The sequence below is a fragment of the Microcebus murinus genome, chromosome 2 (assembly GCF_040939455.1).
Source record: "Microcebus murinus isolate Inina chromosome 2, M.murinus_Inina_mat1.0, whole genome shotgun sequence".
Classification (NCBI taxonomy): Eukaryota; Metazoa; Chordata; class Mammalia; order Primates; family Cheirogaleidae; genus Microcebus; species Microcebus murinus.
In genome coordinates, this window is record NC_134105.1 from 330,716 (window position 1) to 356,478 (window position 25,763).

Genomic DNA, 25,763 nt, shown 5'->3' on the forward strand with positions numbered 1-25,763 from the left:
GACAGAGTTGACAGCGAGGACCACACGTCTTCATGCGCTTATCACGACCCAGGCGCCTCGGGACTTAACTTCGCTCCCCGAAAGGCCCCACAGCCCCACGAGGGGTTGTGTGGTCACCCTGCGTCCTGCCTGCCAGGCTGTCCCCGCTGGATCTGCATTGTCCACCCGGGCCTCGGTTTCCTGCCCCGGGGAATGGGCGCGTGAAGTGGGGGAGGAGAGGGCACGTGGGGGGGGCACCTGCCACAGCACCAGCGATGCCCTCGGCAGCCCCCACCTCCTGCCTCCCGTCGTACTGAGGGGGGGGACCGAGCACCATATTTGCACAGCACTCACCGCCGCCCTTTCCTCCCTCCAGAGTGAGCGCCCCTCGGGCAGCGCGGGGAAGATGGCCCAGTCCACTGCCACCTCCTCGGACGAGGGAGCCACGTTCGAGCACCTCTGGAGCTCTCTGTGAGTGTGTCCCCTGGGTGGAGCAGGGGACAGCCCCGCGCTGGGCTCAGGCGAGCCGCGGCCATGCTGGTCAGCTGGGGGGCAGGGCTGGGAGAGTGGGGGGGGGACCACTGCCATGGCCTTCTCCTGCGGACACAGGATCGACGATCCGGACACTTCCCTTTGGCCAGCTCTCGGGAGGGGTTGTGGCCAGGAGAGGTCCAGGGCACAGAGCCCACACGTGGCCACACCTCCCGGGCACGCACACCAGCCCTGGAGGGGCAGGCAGAGGGCAGGGAGGAGGTGGGAGGGGTGGGAGCTGAGGGTCAGCAGGAGGGAGCGAAGGGACCAAGGACTCCTTGGGGATGAGGTATAGGCCTGACCAGGAGTCTTGGGCTGGGCCGGGGGGGCTGCAGGTGGCGCCTAGACTGGGGGCTGATGGCTCTGGTTTTCCTCTCCCCGGCCCAGGGAGCCAGACAGCACCTACTTCGACCTTCCGCAGTCGAGCCAGGGGAATAGCGAGCTGGGGGGCAGCGCGGAGGCCGGCATGGACGTCTTCCACCTGCAGGGCATGACCACGTCCGTCATGGTGAGTCGGGGCTGGGAGCACGGCCCGGCCTGTCTCGGGAGCCTGGCAGAGCCAGGAAGGAGGCTCTCGGGTGTACGGCTTCCCCGCGGGTTTCTCAGGAGACTTCAAACTGCAAAGTAGAAAACCTACCAGCTCATGTAACTGCCAGTCCAGAGGGAGGGATGGATGCGAGCGTGGCTGCATCTGGTAGTAGGAAGGACTTCAGGCATGAATCTAGGTGAAGGAAGGGCTGCAGGTATGGCTGGATCCAGGTGTGGGGAAGGCCGCAGGCAAGGCTGGGTCTAGGTGTGGGGAAGGCTGCAGGCATGGCTGGATCCAGGTGTGGGGAAGGCTGCAGGCAAGGCTGGGTCTAGGTGATGGAAGGGCTGCAGGCAAGGCTGGGTCTATGTGTGGGGAAGGCTGCAGGCAAGGCTGGGTCTAGGTGTGAGGAAGGCCGCAGGCAAGGCTGGGTCTAGGTGAAAGAAGGGCTGCAGGCAAGGCTGGGTCTAGGTGTGGGGAAGGCTGCAGGCAAGGCTGGGTCTAGGTGAAAGAAGGGCTGTAGGCAAGGTTGGGTCTAGGTGTGGGGAAGGCCGCAGGCAAGGCTGGGTCTAGGTGTGGGGAAGGCTACAGGCATGGCTGGATCCAGGTGAGGGGAAGGCTGCAGGCAAGGCTGGGTCTAGGTGATGGAAGGGCCGCAGGCAAGGCTGGGTCTAGGTATGGGGAAGGCTGCAGGCATGGCTGGATCCAGGTGTGGGGAAGGCTGCAGGCAAGGCTGGGTCTAGGTGATGGAAGGGCCGCAGGCAAGGCTGGGTCTAGGTGAAGGAAGGGCTGCAGGCAAGGCTGGGTCTAGTTGAAGGAAGGGCTGCAGGCAAGGCTGGGTCTAGGTGAAGGAAGGGCTGCAGGCAAGGCTGGGTCTATGTGTGGGGAAGGCTGCAGGCAAGGCTGGGTCTAGGTGAAGGAAGGGCTGCAGGCAAGGCTGGGTCTAGGTGTGGGGAAGGCCGCAGGCAAGGCTGGGTCTAGGTGAAGGAAGGGCTGCAGGCAAGGCTGGGTCTAGGTGAAGGAAGGGCTGCAGGCAAGGCTGGGTCTAGGTGAAGGAAGGGCTGCAGGCAAGGCTGGGTCTAGGTGAAGGAAGGGCTGCAGGCAAGGCTGGGTCTAGGTGCTCCATAGCTGCCTTGCTCCGTCTTTTGCTCTGCCCCTGCTGGGGTGGCTTTGCTGGTAGACAGCCTCCGCATCACCACCCCTGTGGCGAGGGGGCCCTCTCTTCCCATAGTCCAGCAGGCCTGCCTCTTGTTGGTCTGAGTGTGGTCACGTCCTGGTCTCTGAGGCCGCCCTGTGCCTCTGGTGGCCTGGGTCCCACGGCCCTGTCCCCTGTCCCCGGGGCTGGGTTGGGAGGGAATGGAGTGCAGTGGGCTCCCCACAGGGGCTGTGAAGTACCTGGAAGGGTCTCAAAGAAGATTGAGATGCTGCTTCCACAAGAAGGGGTCTGGGTCGGGGGACTGGGGCAGTGAGGCCCCTGACACCCCATCTTGGGGGGCTCTCCCTCCCTCCTGGGGCGGGGGGCCAGCCCTGCGGTGTCTCAGGCCCTGCCACGCTGGGTGCCCCTCCTGGCCCAAAGGTAGGGCCTTGGTAGCGGGTGGGGGCCACGTTGGCCGTGGCGGTAGGTAGGGCAGGTCGAGGCACACACAGGAAGGGGGTGAGGATCCCGGCCTGGGACCAGCCCCCACGGGGCCACCCGGCTGCCGTTCTGCCCGCAGGCTGGTTGCCGAGGGCCCGAGCATTCCCCAGGTGGGGACTTGTCGGAGGAGCTTTGCTATGCGCCGGTGGAAAAACCCGCACTCTGGCAGACGCACTTGGGAAAGAGCAGAGGGCCATGGAGCAGGGTCTCGCCCCCCTCCTCCCTCCAGGAGGGGGCCTGGCCAGCCTCTAACGCCACCCACTCACCCCGAGGCACACCTGTCCGAGGCGTGCAGGTGGGGGCCCGTCCGGAGAGTGGGCAGAGCGACGCAGGGTGTGGGAGGTGAGGGGCCGTGTCCCCCACTGGGCCGGTGTGGAGCCCGTGGGGCTGGGAGAAGGCATCTCCCTGGGCGGCCCGAGCCAGGCAGCAGTCCTGGGACGTCTGTCCCTCTGAGAGGCCCCTCGGACAGGATCTGAGGGTCAGATGGCCTGCCCCAGCCGCACCCCTGCCCTCAAGGCCATCCTAGTGGGACTACCTTGCCGGCGTTCATCACCAGCTGTGTTCCCATTTCACAGGTGAGGAAACCGAGGCAGATCCTGGGCCTAGGATGGGAGGACCCCCGGGCACAGGGTTGCAGGCTGTCTGCTGCCTCCAGAGTTCTGAGGCCACCCCCCAACCCCAGGGCAGAGGGCCCCTGAATCCCACAGACCCTGCACTGGGAGGGTGGGGCCAGGGAGGCAGAGGGGGCGTTTCTGGGTTCCCATGGGGGGCGTGGACACCCAGTGCGGAGCACTTGGGGCTGGAGCAGCAGAGCCCTCGCCTGCTGGGGCACGCCACTCCCCAGCCGTGGGGCCGCGAGGGTGGGGCTTCGCTGCTCTGCACACAGCCGGACGGCCGCATCTGTCAGGTAGCGACACGCCGCGTAGTAAAAGCCGGGGATGAAATTCCTGGGTGCAGAGCTCAGAGCACGGAGGTGGGGACTCCCCAGAGCCAAGGCCGGTCCTCCCTCCCCGGAGCCCAGAGGCCAGCCCTGTCCCTCCCGGACTGGACGGCACTGATGTCCAGTATGGGGTCCTGGATGGGGAGGGGTCATGGCCCTTGTCACCAAAACAGGGTGTTGGGAAGGGAAGGGGCGAGGTCGAAGTTCCACCTTCTCGCCCTGGTCTGGGTGACACCGCCCAGTCCCATCCCAGGCCCAGCCTCCCCTCCGCCAGCCTCATCCCGACCCGCCGCCTGGCCCCTCGGGAGAGTGGCCACTGGTCCAGCAGCGTGTGTCCCGCTGCAGCCCCCACGGCAGCGACAGGTGCCAAGACAGGGCTCAGAGAACAAGGACGACTGGCCCAGTGTGGGCAGCTGGCTGCAGCGCCCCTGTGCTTAGCCGCCCTGAGCGTGGCCTCCCTGCCTGCTGGGGGACGGGAGCTGCCCTGGGGGACGTGGTTCTAAAGTCCAGCCCCGGAGCCCAGGGAGGAAGCTGAGGGCCCAGAGGACATGGACCTGGCTCAGTGGGGCTGCTGGGGTGGTGGGTGGCTCATGCCTGTAATCCCAGCACTCTGGGAGGCCAGGGCAGGAGGATCGCTTGAGCCCAGACTTGGAGGTTGCAGCGAGCTGTGATGTCACCACTGCACTCCAGCCTGGGCTGTCCCTCCCCCAGTGCTGCCTCCACACCCTGGGGCCACACCTCCCACCGGGCTGTGGGGCTCGTCCCCTCCACGGGCTCCCCTCTAGCACGGCCCTCGAGTGGACAGGACACTGGTCCTCTGCAGTGATGGCGCCTTCCGTGCCTGGGGGACTTGGCTCTCCCCCCGCCTGGAGTGGGCAGATTGGTTCCAGCGGGGATGGCCGCAGAGTTCTGAGCCGTGTCCGTGGCCACGGGTGGAAGGCAGACCACCCCACGACCCTGTGATGCCTGCGGCCACTGCCTTAGCGGCCGGCGGGAGACAGGCAGGGCACCGTGCCCCTCCAAGCCTCTGTGTGTGTCCTTGCTCTGAAGTCGGGGTGACGGGGGCCGGGGAGGGGCCAGAGGAGCGAGCCCTTCAGGAGATGCCGCAGACTCACGGGGGGCTGGTGCCGGGTCCGCCCAGCCCCAAAGGGCCTGGGACCCTCCCGCCTGCCCCTGCCCCGGTGAGGAAGCCGAGTCCAGCAGTTTAAGAGACCGGGGCCCAGACGGGAGCAGTGGAGCCCTCAGCGGGCCTGGGGGAGTCCCAGGCCTCAGATGTTTTGGGGGGACTGTGGCCCTCGTGTGGCCGCAGAAGGAAGAGGGCCGTGTGGTCACTGTGGCCAGGGGCTGAGGTCACCCGGAGACCAGGAGGCAGGGTGGGGGCTCTGAGGCCAGATTTCCCGGGGTCAGAATCCCTCCCGCAGTCATTTAGCCCTTCCGGCTTCGGTTTCCGTCTCTGCAAATGGGGAACTGAGAGGGTCTGAGTCGTCTGCAGGTGCGCCGGACCCATGGCTAAAACTGGGACCCCTGCCCTCCTGGGGCCCCTGCAGGTGCCCTGACCAGGGGACACTTGAGGGGACTCTGGGTGCCATCAGGGTAGGGTGGGGGGCTCCTGTCTGGGAGGAGCATGGGCAGGGTGAAGGCCCCTCCTGAGCTCACGGTGCACGGCCTTGGGGGCAGGAACCCAAATCCTCACCCAGGGAAGCTCCGCAGAGCTGGGCCTGGGCTCTGGGTGAATCCCTGCTCTGGGTGTCGGCACCCCTCGGACAACACTGGGCCGGGCGGTTTTGAGGCCCCTGCTGGCCCTTAGGATGCAGGAAGGGAGGAAGAAACTGGGAGACAGAAGAGAGAGGGAGGGAGGGCAGGGGTCTCCTCCTCCCTCCCCTCCCCCAGAGCTGCCTCTGGGCCTGGAGCCAGCCTGTACCCTCCCCCACTTCCCGCCTCTCCTGGCGCCTTTCTCTGGCGACAGCTGCTGCGGGCAGGTGGGCCACCAGAGGGTGGGGCTGTGGGCAGGTGGGCCACCAGAGGGTGGGGCTGTGGGCAGGTGAGCCACCAGAGGGTGGGGCTGTGACAGGCAGGGACAGAAGGCTGGCCAGGGAACCCAGCAGCAGGACAGACACCTGGGGTTAGAATCTTCGGACGCTTAGGGGCTTGAGACCCAGAGGTCACCAGGGGTAGCCTTCCCAACTTTGGGGAGGGGTGTTTCCTCCCAGACCCAGGAGAAGGAAGAGCGTGGGCCCCTGTGTGCCCCCTCTGAGAGCCCCCGCCCCCCAGCAGTGCTCGCGAGCCCCCGCCAGCCCTTCTCTGGACAGGCTCAGGTGACCAGGCACCTCGGGTGGCACAGACCTGAGCTCCCGCCAGCCCCAGGTCCCGGAGCCCCGCTGAGCTTCTGTGGTGTCATCCATGGGTGGCATGAAGCCTGCAGGCCCTGTGCATCGTGAGTTCAGCCCTGAGCTGACGCGTCACAGGTGCCCTGGGGACACATGCCCCTGTCCCTGCTGCAGACAGACAGCCCCTCCCGAGCGAGTGGTGTGGGGACAGTCCGTGTAGGCACTGACACCCCTCCTCGGGCGTGGCCAGGAGCAGACCAGCCGGTGCTGAGGACCCCTTGAGACCACCTGGAGGAGGCTGCCGAGGCCACGCTGGGAGGGGGACAGCTCCCAGCCCCTGTCCCTGTCCTCCCGGTGGCTGGGGCCTTAGGAGAATTCACAGGAAGCTGGTGCTGCCCTGGGGCGGAGACTGGGGCTTTCAAGGCTTCTAACGCTTCCCTTATGCTGTTTCCTTTCGGCTATTTATGAAACCAACGCCGGACATACCTGGGTCTCTTCTTCAGTCACTCATCCCTTTTGACAAGCAAGGCCCCTGGCCGCAGGGAGGCTGGGAATTGGCCCAACACCATGCACCCCCACCCCTGGGCGGCCCACCTCCCAGATTCCAAAGGCAGAAAGCTCCCACCCACTGGTGTCTTCTCTGCAGGGCCCAGCGGCAGTGTACGGAGCTCGTGGTCGAGCCCCGGGGCCTCCCCTTCTGCAAGCCTCGCCCACCCCACTGCAGACCCCACAGGCGTTTCCCCAGAGACCCCCTTCCTGTACATTTGTCTGGCAAACAACTGGATTTTTCTCAATTGTCTCAGTACGAGGGACCTGGCTGCTGGGACCTGAGACCCCAGCCACACGGCTCGGAGTGCCCGTGCCTCCTCGTGGTCTCCACGGTCCGAGCCCTGAACTGGGCTCTCCCAACCCCGGCCCCTCGGGGTGCAGCGCCATCCTGGGCCTGGGTGGGTCCTCCAGGCCCCTCTGGTGACCTCGGGCCAAGCCTCCCTGTGCAGGGAGCCCCGCTCTCTGGGGAGCGAGGGCCCTGCTAGCTCTTAGGATGGGTGCTCAGACCCGAGAGAGGAGGCAGGAGACAGGGAAGGGACAGGCGGGGAGCTGGATTTGGCAAGGTTGGAAGGGCAGGGTCCCGCGTAGTCTTTGTGGCTCCTGGAAGAGTCTCAAACTCGTCGTGTGCTGAAGCTGCTGTGCTCTGGGGCTCGGAGCTTGTGTCCGGGCGTCCAGCTTCCCAGGGTCGGTCTGGGTGTTGATGCCGGGCTGCTCCCGGGGGCGGGGCCCCTCTGCCAGGGGCAGCTCTGCACCAAAGATCCTGCAACAGAGCGGAAATCCGGATGCCCCTGAAAGGAAGTGGCAGTAACCTTAGCTCCAAGCCCCCGCCAGGCGGCTGCCGTTGCAGAGCCCCTGGCCATGCTCAGGCCATCAGCCGCGGTGTGGGGGGGCCCTGCCGTCCCTCTGGGCTGTCCTTTGGTGGCGGTGCTGCGTCCCTGTTTCTGGTGGCTTGGCAAGTGCGGGGACAAGGCCAGCAGCGTGGCCGGGGCTCTGAGCATGTGCGCTGGGCTCCTGGGCCTGACCCCCACGGCGTGTGGGCAGTGGGTGGCAGGCCACACGCTAGCACTGTGCATTCTCGTCAGCTGACTCTCTGCGGGGCCCGGGGACACCAGCCTCCCAGGTGCCTGTCCTCTCTGTTCGGCCCTTGGGGTCCCTGCGGACCACCAAGTTCCCCGGCAGGAGGGAGGCTGGCTCTGCCTGGGTCGCCAAGGGCAGCGGCTCCATCTCTCCCCTTTGGGGAGGCCCAGCCTCGCCTACCCCGGTCTCCAGGGCCAGGGCTCACCCCTCGTGCATGCTCAGGGGCGGAGCCTGCTGGCAGGGGTGCGGGCGCGGGGGGGCCCCCCAGGCGTTGCCCGGCGGGCGCGGGTGTCTCCAAAGGAGCCCCGGAGGGCTCTGACAATGGAGCCGGGCTGACCCGGCGTCCCCGCCCCTCCCCGCGCAGCCTCCTTGGTGCGGTCCAACACATCACCGGGCAAGCTGAGGCCTGCCCTGGGCGCGGATGAATAGTCATGAGGATAAGGGGGTGGGCCGCGGTTTTGTTGTTAGATGCAGCCAGTTGACAGAACTAAGGGAGATGGGAAGAGCGAAAATGCCAACAAACGGCCCACATGTCCCCGAGCATCCTTGACGCCTGCCTCCCTAGCGCAGAGTCTCTCCCCCGCTGTCCACCTGCCGGGCGGCCGCGACTCCACCCCGTCCCTGCCCGGCCACCCAGACCCATGCCGCGTCCCCAGGGACGCCAGCCCCCCGGCGCGTGCAGAGCCCCCGGCGCCTGCCATGCTGTACGTCGGTGACCCCCTGCGGCACCTCGCCACGGTAGGTGTGGTGCACCCGTCCGTCTGGCTGGGGACTTGGGGCCGGGATTTCGCTGCAGTGCAGGGGTGGAGCGGTCTCCCGCCTGTCTCCCTGGTCGGGCTCCTGCCGCCAGTTGGGGTGACCAGAGGCAGGAAGGGAGGCATCATGGGGCGGGGGGGAGCGGAGGCAGGTCCCGGACAGGGGGGCCGGGCAGATCTGGGAGACGCGGCCACCCTGCAGGAGCTCCGAGAGCAGCGCCCGCCGGCTGGGCAGGGAGGCTGGGTCAGCATCCGTCAGTGCCAGGGGAGCCCGGCCGCTGCCTCGGGAGCTGGGAGTTCTGCTGCTCCTGGGCTTTGTGCCTGGCGGCTCTGTCCTGGGCTCAGGGTCTCCACGCTGCCCTGCCCCGCCCAGCGGCCAGGCGTTCAGTGCCATGGAGGTCATCTTTGCTCCCGGGCTTGGTGGAAAGCCGCCCTACCCTGCTCCCAGGCCCAAGAGCAGCCTCACCTGGGAACGTGCTCATTTGACAGCTGCTGTAGGAGGGGCCGCTCCCCGGCCGTGGGCTCAGTCCGCGTGGGTCTGAGCTCCTGGTCAAGGTCTGCGGCAAGCTGGCCTCCCCCTGCCCCTCCTGCAGGAGCAGCGGGCCTGGCGGGGGGAAGGGGGGAAGGAATTGATGATGGCTGTGCACGGCCCCTGTGGCCTGAGCCCCAGGGACCTGGGTCATTTCCAGACTTGTCGGGTCCCTGGGGGCCTGGCGGGCACCAGGTGCCACCTGGGCAGGTGGGAGGCTGGGTGCGGCTGCTCACCCAGAGCCTTCTTCCTGGGAAAGCGAGAGCGTGGGGCTGTGGTACAGGTGCCGCTCAAGAGACCCGGCAAGATGGGCAGGTGGACGGAGTCCGGGGTCCCCAAGCTCTGCCAGTCCAGGACGGGAGCTGTGGGTGCAGAGAGACCTGGGATGGGGCTTCTGGAGGACCGTGGGCTCCCAGCAGTGTGGTCAGGGCACACAGGTGGGTGAGAGAGGTGTGTGTGTGAGTGTGCACTGCGTGTGAGGATGTGTGTGCTTGTGGGAGGTTGGGGTGTGTGTGCTCACATGGTGTGTTCATGGGCGCGAGTGTGGACATGTGTGCACACCCAGGTGAGACTGTGTACATGTGTGTTTTGTCATGGGTGTGTGCACATGTATGTGCAGGCCGGCATGGGCATGTGTGTGCAGGTGTGATTTGGGGGTGCGGTGCACATGTTTGTTAAGTGACTGAATGTGTCTGCGTGTGCTGGGTGGGTACAGGTGTGTTTGTCTGTGGGCGTGTGTCCCCAGGCAAGGCTGTGGGGAGAGAGGCAGCGCGTGTGTGGCCCACAGGCTGGGTGAGGGGCGTGGGTGACCTGTCTACACAGCCTGACGCGGGCACTGGCTCTGGGTGTGGAGCCTGGGAGTACACGGCCTCTCCACATGCTTAGCACGACCTTGAATCTGAAACCCAGCTCCAGGACTGCAGCCCACTGCAGAAACTCTGCACCCCTGTCCGTCTGTCAGCCCCTTGGGTTGCTCCTTGATCTATTTCTCCACCAACGAGTTGTTATTGCAAATGCACAGCAGGCCTGGGGCTCCCCTGGGGGGCAGCTGTGTACCCCCAGTCTCTCAATGCAGATGGTGGGTGAACCGGGAGGGCTGTCTCCTGGCCACTGGGCCACCTGGAACACCTGGAAGGCAGGGCCAGGAGCCCTGGCCTGGGGGTCAGCACCCCTGCCCGACCAGGCAAGGTGCGTGGGGACGTGGGGTACAACCTCTCCCGTCTAGCGGAGCAGGCATTGCCGGGTGACTCACTGAGGGAGCACCAGCCGAGGTTGACAGCGGCTGCCCAGGTGCCTGTCCCGGGGGACGGGTGGGAGGTGGAGACCCGCTGCCCTGGGCCACAGGGCATCCCTCCCTGTGGGAGCCACCCGTGTCCACCCTGCTGCTGCCGCCCTGTGCCCTGGGGACAGGCAGTGGCCAACCATGTCAGCAACTCCGTTCTTCTTAGACTAAAGATGACTGTGGTCTGTTCATTCATTTGTTCGTTCATTTCTCAGCAAGTGTCGAGTGAGTGCCTCTCGTGCCTTAGGCCGGTGCCAGGGCAGGGAGAGTTCCAGGGCCAGAGCCTGTGTCCCCCCGGGGGAGGTGGGACGGGCTGGGTCACCCTAATCTGGCAAGTGGCGGGGTTTCCATGTTTCTGAGCCAGAGAAACAGAGCACTTGTGACCTCATTGCACCGCATGAGAATGTCACCAGAGAAAGCAGTCCTCAGCCGAGGGTCTTAAGCCCCAAATGAGCAGCTAGCACGGTACTGGCAGTGACGAACGACCCTGCCCTGCTGTGGAGTGGCTGCCTGGGGCTGGCTGGGCCGCCCGGCTGGGGAAGGAAGTGTCCGCATTTCAGGATGCCGCCTGAGCTCCCAGCCGGGTTTCCCGCCAAGTGCACCCAGTGTGGCGTGGGGTTCCGAGGGTGGCCCCAAGGTCCGTCCCTGGCACCCACCGGCCGGGGCTGGGTCTTTGGGAGGCAGGCTGCTTTCTGAGCCTGGGCCCGGCGGCAGTGCTGCGGGTCACAAAGCCGTGTGCGTCCTGGCCAGACGCGTCCATAGATCTCGGTGCAGAAACGCCGGGAGAGCCTCGGCCTCAGTGCCTCCCCCCTGCACCCTCAGCGCCCCCCTCCTGCACCCTCAGCGCCTCCCCCCTGCACCCTCAGCGCCTCCCCCCTGCACCCTCAGCGCCCCCTCCTGCACCCTCAGCGCCCCCTCCTGCACCCTCAGTGTCCCCCTCCTGTACCCTCAGCGCCCCCCTCCTGCACCCTCAGCGCCCCCTCCTGCACCCTCAGCGCCCCCCTCCTGCACCCTCAGCACCCCCTCCTGCACCCTCAGTGCCTCCCCCCTGCACCCTCAGTGCCTCCCCCCTGCACCCTCAGCGCCCCCCTCCTGCACCCTCAGCGCCCCCCTCCTGCACCCTCAGCGCCCCCTCCTGCACCCTCAGCGCCCCCCTCCTGCACCCTCAGCGCCCCCCTCCTGCACCCTCAGCGCCCCCCTCCTGCACCCTCAGCGCCCCCCTCCTGCACCCTCAGTGCCTCCCCCCTGCACCCTCAGCGCCCCCCTCCTACACCCTCAGCGCCCCCCTCCTGCACCCTCAGCGCCCCCTCCTGCACCCTCAGCGCCCCCCTCCTGCACCCTCAGCGCCCCCCTCCTGCACCCTCAGCGCCCCCCTCCTGCACCCTCAGTGCCTCCCCCCTGCACCCTCAGTGCCTCCCCCCTGCACCCTCAGCTCCCCCCTCCTGCACCCTCAGCGCCCCCCTCCTGCACCCTCAGCGCCCCCTCCTGCACCCTCAGCGCCCCCCTCCTGCACCCTCAGCGCCCCCCTCCTGCACCCTCAGCGCCCCCCTCCTGCACCCTCAGCGCCCCCCTCCTGCACCCTCAGTGCCTCCCCCCTGCACCCTCAGCTCCTCCCTCCTGCACCCTCAGCGCCCCCCTCCTGCACCCTCAGCGCCCCCTCCTGCACCCTCAGCGCCCCCTCCTGCACCCTCAGCGCCCCCCTCCTGCACCCTCAGCGTCCCCCTCCTGCACCCTCAGCTCCTCCCTCCTGCACCCTCAGCGCCCCCCTCCTGCACCCTCAGCGCCCCCCTCCTGCACCCTCAGCGCCCCCCCTGCACCCTCAGCGCCCCCTCCTGCACCCTCAGCTCCTCCCTCCTGCACCCTCAGCGCCCCCTCCTGCACCCTCAGCTCCTCCCTCCTGCACCCTCAGCGTCCCCCTCCTGCACCCTCAGCTCCTCCCTCCTGCACCCTCAGCGCCCCCCTCCTGCACCCTCAGCGCCCCCCTCCTGCACCCTCAGTGTCCCCCCCTGCACCCTCAGCGCCCCCTCCTGCACCCTCAGCACCCCCCCTGCACCCTCAGTGCCTCCCCCCTGCACCCTCAGCGCCCCCCTCCTGCACCCTCAGCCGTTCTCTGTGTGCGTCGCCCACCTCCTGCCACGCCGAGGACCGAGTAACCCCCGCAGGGGCTTTGGCCACACGATGCCACGGTGGAGTTTGTGGCTCCCCCTTGCTGGGGCCGTTTGGCACCTGGCCTGAGGCTGATGCAGAGACGGAGCTCAGTCCTCCCCCCCGAGGCGAGGGTCCCTTCTAGACAAGCCGAGGTGCGCCGTGGGGGTGTGGGAGCCAGGCACGGTCCCCGATGCCCAGGACTCTCCCCCTCCCAGATTCCTGTCCGCCGGCAACCCCAGCCGGCCTCCTCCCCGCCACCGTGCTTCAGAGCTCCAGGGTCTCACGCGGTAAACAAGGGTGACATCAGACGCCGCTGGCTCTCCCTGCGCCTTTCTGTGTCGAGAGGGGCTCGGGCCTGTCTGGGCTGCAGTGTCGTCCCTGTGTCTGGATTGTGACGATGGGCCTGGCCTGTGCCCTGGTTCCCCGGCGTGGTGGGCATCGGTGAACGCGAGTTGCGTGAGCGTGGTGGCCGTTGTGCGGAGGGGCAGCACGGACCGCCTGTGCGCCGGCGGGGCAGGCTCGGGCGGGAAAAGCCGTGGGGCCAGAAACGGTCCCTAGGCGCCTCCTGTGCAGCTGAGCCCGGCCCTGAGCTGTGAGCTGACACAGGGACAGGGGCGCTGGGGCCCCGGCTGCAGTGCGGGGACGGGCCGCAGGGGGGCAGGGCCGAGGCGGGAGCGGCCGCAGGGCACCGGCACACACAGGTGAGGGAAGCTGCACCCTGGGCCAGGCCAGGTGCGCAGGGAGGTGGAGAGGAGCCCTGGGGGTTCTGGACGAGATTTGCTGTTGGCAAGATGTGAGGGGGAAAGGCGGAGGGTGACCCCAAGATTCCGGCCCGAGACGGGTGCAAGCGCAGCAGGGGGCCGGGGCGAAAATGCAGCATTTGGCTGTGGCTGTTCCTGAAGCCACGGGGGCAGGGGGGGTCGAGGGTGCTGGGGCCTGGGAGGTGACCCTTCACCCCGCTGGCTCCAACAGGGGTGGGGGGCTTCAGTGGAGGGTGGGTGGTGGTCAGACCCCTCTCCCCGCTGGCTCCAACAGGGGTGGGGGCTTCAGTGGAGGGTGGGTGGTGGTCAGACCCCTCACCCCGCTGGCTCCAACAGGGGTGGGGGGCTTCAGTGGAGGGTGGGTGGTGGTCAGACCCCTCTCCCCGCTGGCTCCAACAGGGGTGGGGGGCTTCAGTGGAGGGTGGGTGGTGGTCAGGCACAGGGTGGAGTTTGAAGGTGACCTTCAGAGTGCGGGGGGGGGGGGTGCGGGCAGTGGCGCAGGTCTGCTCTGGGGCCTTGCGGGTGAGGCTCTGCTGCTCCTGGGGCGGCCAGAGCAGGCTCAGGGCGGGAGGTGGGCGGGAGTCGGGCCGCCTGGACACTCGGGTGCAGCTGTCAGGTGGGCAGCGGATGTGGACATGACCCCGGGGGTCCCGGGCATGGGTGATTAAAGCCAGGGCTGGGCAGGGACCACACGGAGGGGGACACGGGGAAGCCAGGGAGGCCGGCCCCAGGGGTAGCTGGGAGGACCTGCGAGAGGTGAAAGGGCGAGGACAGAAAGGGGACCGAGGCTCAGCCGCACGGAGGCACCAGGGACCCGGGAGGGGTTCCCGGGGCTTAAGAGGACCGAGCCCGGCTGGGATGGGCGAGGGGAGACGGAGACCTGAGCTGGGCCTGGTGGCACCCCGGGGTAGAGGTGGTGCACCCGTTGCCGTGTCTGGCTGGGGACTTGGGGAGGGGATGTCACTGCAGTGGAGGGGTCGAGCGGTCTCCTGCCTGTGTCCCTGGTCGGGCTGCTGCCACCGGTTGGGGTGACCAGAGGCAGGAAGGAAGGCATCAACGGGGGTGGGCCATGATGGGGCTCGGCCACCTTGCACCGAGGGAGGTCCAGGGGTGTGGAGGAGTCACCCCACTCACCCCCAGGCCAGATTCTCCTCCGCCCCCAGCCCCAGCCCCACCCGCCTCCCCGCAGGCCAGCCCGGGAGCCGCCAGCAAGCTGAGCACGCAGCTTGCCCTGATGGTGACGTTGCCTCACCCTGGCTGCGGGAACCCACCCTTCCATCTGCTCAGCCCAAACCCCAGGCCCTTCTGGCTCCCCAATGCCTGTGCACCCCCACCTTGCAGCCCGCCCCTGCGCAGCTCAGACGCGGCTCCTGGACGCCGCATGTTGTCCACTCCGGACCGAGGGAGCCCTTGCGACCCTGGGCACTCCCTCCTCCGTGCTGCTCTCCCGCTGCCTCCAGCTCCCCCTGCTCCGCCTCAGCCCTTCCTGCGCCTGTCCACCCCCCACACCTGCCCCTCTGGCTCCAGCTGCTGCTTGCCTGGACCTCTCCATCCCCTCGGCCCCCACTGTTTGTTTATTGTCATCCACTGCAGGGGCCATCGCCCCTCCCCAGAGGGTGCCAGGACTTGGCCCGGGAAGTGGGTGTGGAAGATGGGCTGGCCTAGGAGGGGTGACCCAGGCAGGGGCTGGGGTGGGACCATCCGTCCACCACAGGGCCACTGATGGGGGCAGGAAGGGGCAAAGTAGGCTGGATGATGCCCGCACAAGCAGACACTGTCTCCCTGGCTCCCAGGGCCTGTCCCGCTGCCTCATGCTCCCTACCCCCAGCTTGTCCTGGGCCACTGTTTCCTCCGTCTCTGGGTCCCCGAGGGCCAAGACAGGATGCCCGTGACGGCTTCACCCTGCGCCCCGTGTTGCTCCCCAGCCCCCCGGTGTCTCAGCACCAGAGCAAGGCTGGCACAGGCAGAGCCTGCTGGGCACCTGCAGGGCAGGTGGACGGACGGACCGACAAGGCAGGTGTGTGTGATGGACCGAGGATGGGCCTATTCTTGGCGTGGCTCTGGGGCGGGAGGCTGACGCTGGCCGGCCCGGCGGGGCTTGGGGAGGGCGAGGAGCGGGCGCGAGCTGCGTCTTCTGCCCTCAGCCCACCCAGGCTGTCTGGGCGGGAGGGCCTGGGCCAGCCTGTACTCAGGGGGGTGAAGAGGGTCTGTGCGACCTGTGGGCCACCTGCCTCTTGTGGGCAGCGCCACAAAGCCTGGTGGGGGCGCAGCCTGGGGACCCCACAGGGGCCCCCTGGGGCTGCTGCCAGGCCCAGGCCGCCCACCCGCCCGCTGTGCAGGTGGGGGCAGGCGGCAGCCGCAGCCCCGGGCCCTGAGGTCCTGCAGACACAGGTCTGAGCAGCCTCTCGGGACTTCTGGGGCACGTTTCTCCGGCTTGAGGTGAGGAAAGTTCCACGTGGCTCTGGCACAGATTGGGCAAGGCCCTGTCTCAGCCCCAGGTAAGAGGAGAGGGTGCTGCGCGCATATTTCAGGAGAGGGAGCCTTCCCACCCCCCACCCCCCCGCCGGCGCAAGTCGAGTCTTGCCGGCATTTCCATGCGTTTAATCACAGACCTGGGAAATACCGGCGGGATGGAGGTCCTGCTCCGCGGGGGACGGTTGTCTCCTCGTGGGAGCCCAGACCGCATGTCAGCCGCTGGCCCCTGGGTGAGGCTGGGCCCAGGTTCAGACATGCCCGGGAGAGGAGAGGGGCGGGGCGAGAGCTCCGCGCTCTCTAGAGCCCACCGGAGTCTGGCCTCGGGGCTGTCCTGGAGCGGGGCCCTGACTCCCTACCAGTGCTGGGCTCAAGGCAGGGGGACTCGGACCCCACCCAGGGTGGATAGAGAGAGGTCCCGAGGGCGAGGGTCAGGCCCACAGACCGCCCCCCCCCCCCGCCGGAGGCTCCAGGCAGACCCCCCAAATCCCCCCTACAGCCAGACCCCAGGCACCATGCTCCCTTCTGGAAACATCTGTCAGTGCCAGCTGCACCGCACTGTGGCCGATGGGGTGGGAAGAACAGAGCACTTCCCCGCCCCTGCCCAGAGCTCCTGCCTAGCTATGAGCAGGACTGATGCCCGGGGGCGAGGCCGGGCCTGGGCTGGGGGCAGCAGCGGAGAGTGGGAGCTGCAGCGCCCCCTCCCTCTGTGCTCTCAGTTCTCCTCCCGCTCAGACTCTAGCCCTGTCTTTCCACAAAGAAGGGGCCACACGGCAAGGCCGAGGTGAAGCTGGGGCTCTGACCCGAGCCCCTGACCCCCGCCCCTGCCAGGCCAGGCCCACAGTGCAGCCTCCACCCTTGGGAGCTCACATGGCCTCAGTTCCCAGAGACTGACCGGGAGGAGCTGCCCAGGGGAGCTGGGCTCTGAACGGGGTCTGGAGGGGCGGGGGGTCAGAGGGTGTGAGGAGGAGGGGGGAGCAAGGCGGCTCCCCCCCGTCCCACAGAGCTGGGGAGTGCGGGTGGTTGGCAGGTCCAGGGCTGCAGAGGGGCATGGACGGAGAGAGCAGGGGTGAGGCCCTTGCACTGGGGGAAGCAGGAGGTGTCTGCAATCATTGGAGGTGGGGGGAGAAGTGTCCACCGGGCCCCAGTGCAGCTCTAGACAGGGTGGGTGCTGCGCAGTGCCTGGCCAGATGCAACGGAGGCCGGGAGGGGCCGGGTGGGGCTGGGGCTCAGCAAGGTCTGCAGGGGGGAGGAGGAGAGGGAGGCAGGTGTGAAGCCCCCAGCCTCGGTCTGCCGGCTTCCACATCTGCGCAGGCCACGTAGGTCCAGGTGTGTTTCTCTGGGCTTTGCACGGGGGGCTCTCGGCCATCTTTGCAAGGGCTCTGGAAATGTCCTGCTCCCAGGCACCAGAGTCTTGGGGAGCAGGAGGGAAACTGCGGCAGGGACACGGGCAGCAGGGCCCCCTGGCTGAGGTCACGACGCAGCGGACCCAGGTGGGCTGTCTCCAGCCTGCGAGACCCGACTGTGGCCAGGAGAGGTGGCTCGCCTTCTAGAAGGGACGTCCTGAGCGCAGGACATGAGGCTGGACACGGCCAGCCTGGTGCTAGAGGAGAGAATAGTCGCTGGGGAACTTTCCCAGGTGGAGGGAAAATGCAACCCCAATAAAACAGAGAACAGCCCCCCCCCTTTAGTTCCCCCCGGTCTGGAGAGACCGTGCCTGCTTCTCTCCGGGGACCTCTCTCTCTCTCTCTCTCGCAGTTGCACGAGCTCTGCCAGGGGCCGTGCACCTGGGACAACAGGTAGGGGAGACCCCACAGTGACCACGGCAGACACTGGGCATGTGCAGGGCACCGTTCTCAGTTCCTTCTGTGGATTAACCACCTGGACGGTCACAGAAAGCCTCTGACTCGCGTTAGTGTCACCCTGCACCTCCGGCGGCCAAGGCAGCGAGGTCAAGTGAAGACCAGGGTCCCGCCGTCGGGGGCGGTGGAGACGGGATCTGAATCCCCCCACCAGTGTGTGTTACCAGGCTCATTCCTCTACCCAGGGCCGTGGGAGGGGAAGCCCCAGACACAGGGGCGGCTGAGGGTGCCAGGGTAGGAAGAGGGGGCTTCCAACAGGTGAGCCGTGAAGGGTCGTGCAGGGCGTGAGCTTCGCCCTGCACATCTCTGCAGCTGTGCGGGACGTCGTATGCTTCTGGAATCCTCTGAGCAACCCCACTGGGCCCAGCGCAGGGACCAGGCGGGAGGTGTCCTCTCCCCTCCGGTCCCTCCAGTCTCCTCTGCCAGACGAACGGGCCTTTGGAGACGTGGCCAGAGTCCTTTTATATTTTGCTGGCAGGTTTCTCTGTTACCATTTTCACCAGAAAAACAAGCTCCATTCCAGTGGGTCCCATGTCTGTCCCTCGTCCCCCGACTGCGTGGTCCTCGCCCCGTCTGTGGTCCTGCCCTCCCGTCCTGGACTCCGGCACCCGTGCCCGGACGCTGGCGGCTTGGGAGGGAACCGGGACACAAACGTCCAAATAAGTTATCTTCCATCTACGTCTAAAAAGAAAAAGCATTTGAAATGGGCTGTACATTTTAAACAGCCAACACGGGGAATGGGGACCTTTAAAATAAACCGTAAGATCCAATTCTCAGGAAAGATGCTGCCGATGTCAACAGCTGAGCCCCGGGGGTGGGGCAGGCTGACGGTGTCCTGGGGAAGGTGGCCTGGCCCCGGGGCACCGTCTGGGCACACGGCTCGGGACGTCGGGGACATGTGGCCACTTTCGCCAGCAGCTCCTGCAGGGCTGCCCGGCTGGAACTGCCCCTGTGGGTTTCGGGGTCTGTTTTGTTCAACCAAGAGTTTCTAGGCGTCCAATTGGGTGTCAGGTGCCAGCAGTTCCAGGATACATCAGGGAACAAGAGAGAGCCCAACCCCAGGGGCTGCAGGTTCCCAGAGCACCCCCCGCTCACCCCATTGACCCCCGTGCCTGGTGCTCACTGCCTGCCCCGAGTGGGTGAGCCGGGCCCTGTCTCTGCTCCCCTGCGTCAGCCCCACGGGGCTGCCTCCTTGCTGGAGCTTTGTCCCGATGGGTGAGATCAGGCGTCATGCTTCCCAGAAGGTGGCTAGGGGTCATGTCTGGTGACCAGAAGTCCCAGGTCACAGGGTTAGGGAGCCTCACTGTCCTACACAGCGTGTCTATTTGACCCCCACTCTGCAGATGAGGAGGCCAAGGCCGGGGGGTGCAGTGGTGGGCCGGGTCACACCGGTGGAGCTGGGACTCCGGAGCTTAATCCTGCTCTTGAGGGTGGCAGAGTGGAGCATGGCTGTGCCCAGGAGAGCTCCTGTCCCCGTGGGTCCAGCCTTGGCCACTTTCTGCCCACCTTGTGGGAACCCTTAGGCCCCAGCCACCACTATCCCAGCCTGGCCAACACAGGGCAGGTGCTGGGGCCTTGGATCAGGGGGTCCCCCTGGTGGGCTGTGGGGCCGGGCCAAGCTTGGGCCTCTTCCCTCTGCCCTCCTCTGCTCCCAGGCAGGCAGGACCCTCAGCCGCCCTCCTGGGGGAAGACTGGGAGGCTGGGGGCTGGGTCCCTATGTGGCCTCTCACTCCCTGGCTCCTCAACTTTGAGGTGAGGTCACGGGCCTGCTGCCACCCTGGGAACTTAGGTGGATCAAACAGATGAGGTTGGGAACCAGGCTGAGACCTAGGACTGGCCAAGGCCAGAGAGCAGCCCCCTCGTGCCGCTGCCCACTGCCCCGGCCCTGAGCCATCTCTAGCACAGGGGCACCCGAAGCGACCCCCGCAGATCTGCAGGGACGAGAGACTAGGTCCCGGGCCTGGGGGGCTGTGGGATGGGCCGAGCTGCCATTCAGGGTCCTTGCAAGGGCTGCTATTTGCTGCCGTCCCCCCGCCCCGCCCCAGAGGCTCCGTGGTCTCCCTACAGGGCCCTCCGGGAGCTCTCCGTTTTCCTGCCCGCTGCCCGACACTGCAGGCCCCTGGTCTGTAGGCACCCTCACAGGCTCCTTCATTCAGCCTCCACTCTTGACACCCCCAAGTGCCAGCACGGAGACCACCCCCCCCTTTTGCATCCCTTCCTGACCCACGCCCTAGCCCAGTCACTTCCCCTGGGTCCTCCCAGAGCCCCAGGGACGTGCCCTGTGCACCTCGCCTGAACCCCAGCAGAAACAGCCAGACCACCCTGGGCCCCCAGGGACGCAAGCTTGGCTCTGCAGAAGCCAGGGCACACGGCCCTCCCCAGACTGCCAGTCTGTTGGGTGTCTGAGGCCCGGGTCCCCCTTGTCCTGCTCCAGGGTGGCAGAGAGCTCGGGGGACGGGGGCCTGTTTGCAGACAAAGGCACGCCCGGCCGTGGGAGCACCTGGAAGGGCCTGTCTGGTCCCGCAGAGGCGCGAGGCCTCCCAGGATCACCCAGGCCCCTCTGGGTGGCGGCTGGTGAGAGATGCGTGGATCTAGGAGTATGCACTTGCCCCAGCCCTGCTCCCCTGGCGGAGCTCCTGCCCCCAACAGGGCCCTGGGGCCCCCAGCAGGGCCTGGTGTGTCTGACACCGAATGCTGGGGGGACACTGGGGGAAAGGCCACCCGCTGGCTCCCGGCTCCCGCGCCCACGTTCCCTCCTTGGGTCGGGCCCAGGAGCCCAGTGTGCACAAGTAGGCACTTGTGGCTGCCGCAGGCCGGGCGTGCCCTAATTAGCCCACTATCTTGGGAGCTCTTATTGGAAGCAAAACAAACCAAAAAAGTCCTGGTTTCGCCTGGGTTCCTCCCTGTTGGCAAGTGGGTCTCGCCTCAGCTTCCGGGGGGCCCCCTTGTTCCGGGGCCCCCAGGCTCCCGTGCAGGCCTGTGTGGTGCCTCTGCTGCCGGCGGTCCCAGCCCTGGGTCCACGCTTCCCCTGTGGTCTGGGGCAGCAGCCTGGCCCCAGGCAACACAGCTCCACAACCCCGGGAAGAAGGAAGCGGGAAGAAGTTTCCTTGTGGGCAGAGTCCTCAAACCCGGGAGGTGGAGGCGGGGAAGGAAAGCGAGGATGAGGATGCACAAGGTGGCCGGGCCAGCCGTGCAAAAAGCCGCCCACACTTCCTGATCAGCGGGATTCCCAGCTGCACCCAAAGCTGCAGCCGAGAAACCTCTGCCGTCTTCTGGGGGAGAGATAGGCCGGTGCCCACAACGGGGTGAGCGCGGAGGGAGGTGTCCCCTGCAGCCAGGAAGGAGAGGAGGCTCAGTGGGCAGCGTCCTCTGGGCGTAAGGACAGCCCTGCCCTGGTCTGGCTCAGCCCTGTGCCCCTGCGGGGGGAGAGGGGGTTCTTCGGTGGCATCAGGGAGGGCCAGAGAGCTGGGGGCCGACCAGGGCCACTGTGCCAAGGGAGCGTGGGGGGGGGGAGCTGCCTGCTGCAAGGCTCGGGCTCCTCCTGCCTCCTTTGCTGCTGCTGGGCGCAGAGATCCTATCAGTTCTCCTCCTTTTGGCTCAGTGACTAATTCCTTGGCACCTTCCTAGATCATTAAAGAATGTGGACAAGTTAAAATATGAACCACATTGTCACGGGTCCTCATCCTGCTCCTCCTGAGCGAGCAGTGTGGGCCCCACGCCCCGCTGCTGGCCCTGCCGTCCTCTTGCCAGGGATGGAGAGGGTGGGGGGACGCGGCCCTCACCAGCTGTCCCCACAGGGGAGGCCTCGCCGGACAGCCCAGGGCGCCGACCGAGACAGGGAAGACCCTTCCTCCAGGGCCAGGCCGGGCACGTGGAGGAGGCGGGGAGTGTCGGGCTGGTACCGCGTACTGGGGCGTGGAAGGGGCCTGCTCACGCCCCGTCCTCACCCCTGGGCAGCTGTGATGGGGGAACCATCCTGCATCATTCATTCGCTCATTCATTCATTCTGCTAGTTCACGTGTCCAGCAAACCTCTTGAGCAGCCGCTCTGTACTGAGAGCTCTGCCCGAAGGGCTGGAACGTGAGCCACGTTTGTTGCTCTGCGTTTTCTAGTAGCCAAGTTTGGAAAGATGAAAAGAAACCGGTGGAAGTCACTTAATAATTTGATTTATGTACCCCCACTGTGACGGTTTTGGCATGCAATCTGTGTGAAATGGCGAAGGAGTTTTCTTTCTGTGGTCGGAACCCTTGGAATCGGGGCGAACTGACAGCCACAGCACAACCCTGCCCACGCTGGCCACGTTTCACGCGCTCCCTGCCCCATGTGGCCAGTGGCTGCCATGTCGTGGGTCCTCCCAGGGCTCACAGCCAGCAGTGTCACAGAAACCTCTAGGGACACTAAAGCCTGTCCTTCCAGAGAACGGCCGTTGAGGTGCTTGGACTGGGTGGCATGAGAAGGCACTTGGGGTCTGGGGGGCTGTTCCAGCCGTGTGACCAGGGCTGCCCCCCCGGAGCAGTGACCCCTGAGTGCAGCCCAGGCTGGTGAGGGGTCTTGGCTGGACCAGGCAGGGGCGTGGGCTGGCGTTGGAAGCAGCGTCGGAAGCAGTTCACGGAGACCTTGGAGGCAGCACGGGCCATGGAGAGGAGTCTGGAAGGGGGTGGCTTTGGGCTGGGTCCTGGGCTGTGCTCGGTCCTTCCCCACACCACCCCCTTCAACCCCACCGTCACCGTCACCACAAGGGCAGCTGGGGACTGGGGCCTGTCCACCCTGCCACAAGCCTACTGGCAGCTCGCCGGGGCGGGGTGGTGGGGTCTCCCGGCCCAGGCTGCAGGCCAAGCAGGGCTTGTCCTTCTCCGTCTTTCTTGGAAGGGGCTAGTGGTCACCTCCCTGGGACCCCTCACAAGGAGCCAGGAGAGGTGAGGGTCGGTCCCTCCCTGTGAGTTTTTAACAGCTTTAAGGTATAATTCACATACCGTACAATTTACCCGTTCATTTTTCCTTTAGTTCTGTGCAAGGCTGTTGAATAATTTACCCATTTATAGTGCACAGTCTCATGCGTTTTTAGTATATGCACTACACGTGCAACCATCACCAATTTTGGGGCATTTTCATCACTCCCAAAAGAAATCCCATACACATTAGCTGTCACGCCCCCCACCCTCCCGCCTGCCCAGCCCCAGCCGCTACTCTGCCACGTGTCCCCGTGGGTCAGCTTGTCCTGGACGTTTCAGCTGCACGGAACCATCCGCCACGCGGCCTCTGTGCCCGGCTCTCACTCGGTGCAATGTCGTGAGGGTCCATCTGTGCAGTAGCTTATGTCGGGGCCTCGCTCCTTCCTGTGGCCGGTGCCATCTCGGGCCACAGACACCAGCTTGTTTGTCCACGTACCTGTCGGTAGACACGGGGGTGCTGTGCCGTTCGTGTGGCACCGGCAGTTAGGAAGGTTGTGGGGCCCGACAGAACCTGCAAGGAGGCCTCGGCGTGCCAGTGAGGGGGGCAGGGTCTGTCCCACAGGGGGACCCGTCCCATAGGCAGACGGTCCCCAAGTTCATGGCGCGCCTGATGGCTCCTTCCGGCGGCAGCTCCGTCCAGGGCCCCGAGGCCCTTGCAGCAGAGCCCAGGGCGTGGGTCAGCCTGGCGGCTCAGCCCTGCAGGGGCCGAGATGCACTCTGGTGGCAGTTGGCTGACCCCGGCCTGGAACACCCAGGGAAAGTGCCTGCCTGGCTGTCGGAGGCCTGAGAAGTAGCCGTGGTGTGGTTCAGAGACAGACCCGGCCCCCTCGCTGCTCCTCAGACATCACCCAGGGGAGCAGCCTGCGTGCTGGGTGGCCTGCAGGAGTGGACTGTCCCTCCCGACTCGCCAGCTGCGTGTTTCCCGGGGGATGCGCAGCCTGGCCACGGGTCCTGGGCATCTGGACCAGCCCCAGGGCTGGGAGGGGTGCGGGGGTGGGGTTTGTAGTCCTGGAAGCTCGGGGGAGGGGCGGGTGTGCCCTCCAGGCAAACTGAGCTGGGGGGACCCTGGGTTACTCAGCCCAGCCCTCCTTTGATGGGAAGACTGCAGTGCGGGGAGGGGAGGGCCAGGCCAGGCTCCCCCAACGGTGGCCGGGCTGGGACAAGTCCGCCTGCAGCGAAGCTATCCCTCACCTACGTGCTGGGGAGCCTGGCCTGGGACAGACCAAGGGTTGCACTCTCTGTGCCTTAGTGTACAGGAGGCAGGCTGGCGGCAGGCCGAGGAGCGCACTTGCAGGGTTCCGCGGTGCTCTGGGGAGGGACACAGGGAACCCGGCTCCCACGCTCCATGCCCCTCCTCCCCCTACCACCATCCCAGCTCAGTGCTCTGTCCCTGGGGTGCTCAGGCCGCCCTGCTGGCTGCTGGTCTCTGTGTCTTCTGGTGGGGTTGCTGTATCACCGAGGGCAAGTCACTTCCCCCATTGTGTGCCTCAGTTTCCCCATCTGTCAAACGAGGACAATAGCAGCACTCACCACCCGCCTATGGGGAGGATAGAGTGAGTTTGTGCACGTTAAACCTCACACGGCCCCGGCACAGGGAAAGCCATTTCAGCGCCTGTCGCCGAGGCCCGTGTGGGCCCAGAGCAGGGGTTCTCCAACACCTGCCTCTGCGGGAAGCCTCAGTGTGAGATCTGAGACACTGGGGTTCGGGCTGGCACCCCTCCCTCTGCTGGGGCCTCCCCCAGGCTCCTGGCAGAGGCCGATCCATCCTGGGGTCCCGGGACCCCACAGAGGAGGACCCGGGATGCTCTCACAGGGGTTCCTGTTCCTCGGGCGTGTGGTCCTGGAGGGGCCTGGGGGTGGGCCCCGAGAGAACTCTGCAGCCAGGAGGCCACGGGGACTGGGCTGCAGACCCTGCCGTCTAACAGAGTCCAGGCTGTTCTAAAAGGGATGAGGCCGCCCACATGGGAAAATCTGGCTCAGCCAGGGACACAGTCCTGTCCCACCACCTGGACGGCTGTACTGAGGGGCCAGAGCTGGTCTCCAGGGCCTCGGGGTGCCATGCACACACCTGGGTGTGCCCACCCTGCAGGCCGGGGCCAAGCCCTGCCTGGCTTCCTGCGGCCGGGATCTCCCCTTGCAGCTGTGTCTGGGGACGGGTGGCCAGGCTGTCCAGACCCCGGTGCTGCCCCTGGAGCATGCTGCCAAGCCCACCTGGGCGGGGGGCTGGGCCCCCCACCCTCGTGGCCCCCTCCCCAGGGGGTGAGCCCGGATTCCACCTTGTCAGCGGCTGGGTGGATCCCCAGAAGCCCTGGCACCGGGGGCCGGTGCAGAGGGGAGGGCGAGGTGAATATGTCAGTTCATCCCAACACAAGTAGTGGCCTGTTAGGGTGGGGGGGGCCGAGGAAATATTTGGGATGACTGGAGCCGCTGGCCCTTTAAGGCTCCTGTAACAGGACACCTCCCGGGATGGGACAGCACGACTGACTGTGTGTGTGTGTTTTCCCCTCCCCGCCTCCCCCTGTGCGCCAGGCCCAGTTCAATCTGCTCAGCAGCACCATGGACCAGATGGGCAGCCGCGCGGCCCCGGCCAGCCCCTACACCCCGGAGCACGCCGCCAGCGTGCCCACCCACTCGCCCTACGCCCAGCCCAGCTCCACCTTCGACACCATGTCCCCGGCGCCTGTCATCCCCTCCAACACAGACTACCCCGGCCCCCACCACTTCGAGGTCACATTCCAGCAGTCGAGCACGGCCAAGTCGGCCACCTGGACGGTGAGTTGTCCCCGCTCCCGGGGGCCTCGGGCCAGGGAGGCGGTGGCTGCATCTGGGTATCCTGGGGGGGGCCGAGTGCACCCTGCTGTCCACACGGGGTTCCCACCCGGCCCGGGAGGAGCATCAGGGCAGGAGGCGGGTCTCGGGCTGGGCAGTCTGGGTGTGCCCACCCCAGGGACTCATGCCCAGAGCCAGCCGACCTCCCAGAGGGGATGGACTTGGCCTCACCAGCCATGGGGCAGGGGCAGACTGTCCCCGCCAAGACCTTCTGGCCGGCTTCCCTGCAGGCATCTGGGGGCGCTGGACCCGGGGGTCCACGGAAACCGCCTCCCCCAGGCCGTGCGAGGCGGCTGCTGGTGGATTGGGGCTTTGCTCTGGGGCCGTCTCGGGTGTCATCCCCGAGCACCGGTGTAAGGCAGGGAGGTCGGGGGGGGGGGGGGGACCGCAGGGCTGAGAACGCAGGTCCTCGCTGCGGTGCCCTTGGGGACAGTCTGGCGCTGGGCGGGGATCTTGCCAACCTTGACAAGCTCACACGTGCACACAGCCACTCACCGCACGCCCAGCGCCGTGCGAAGGGCTTTGAGTTTAGCAGACTCTTAAAACCGCCCACCCACCACCCACCAGGTCGAATCTGTAATCGTTCCCACTTCACAGCCAAGGAGACT

The 25,763-nt window shown here is 66.7% G+C and overlaps 1 protein-coding gene across 3 annotated transcripts in view; it reads left to right on the forward strand.

Moving 5' to 3' along the window:
• Window positions 1–346: 346 nt before the first annotated feature.
• Window positions 347–25,763, forward strand: part of TP73 (tumor protein p73) — a 47,386-nt gene continuing 21,969 nt past the window's right edge. Inside the window, exons 1-3 of one of the 3 annotated variants that reach the window (XM_075993361.1) lie at window positions 347–450; window positions 898–1,018; window positions 24,856–25,098. In XM_075993361.1, coding sequence (XP_075849476.1) covers window positions 386–450; window positions 898–1,018; window positions 24,856–25,098 — 429 coding nt within the window. In that variant the 5' untranslated portion in view covers window positions 347–385. Of the gene's footprint in view, window positions 451–897; window positions 1,019–24,842; window positions 25,099–25,763 lie in introns of those variants that run through there. The other 2 variants (XM_075993358.1, XM_012775784.3) reach the window with 2 other exon arrangements.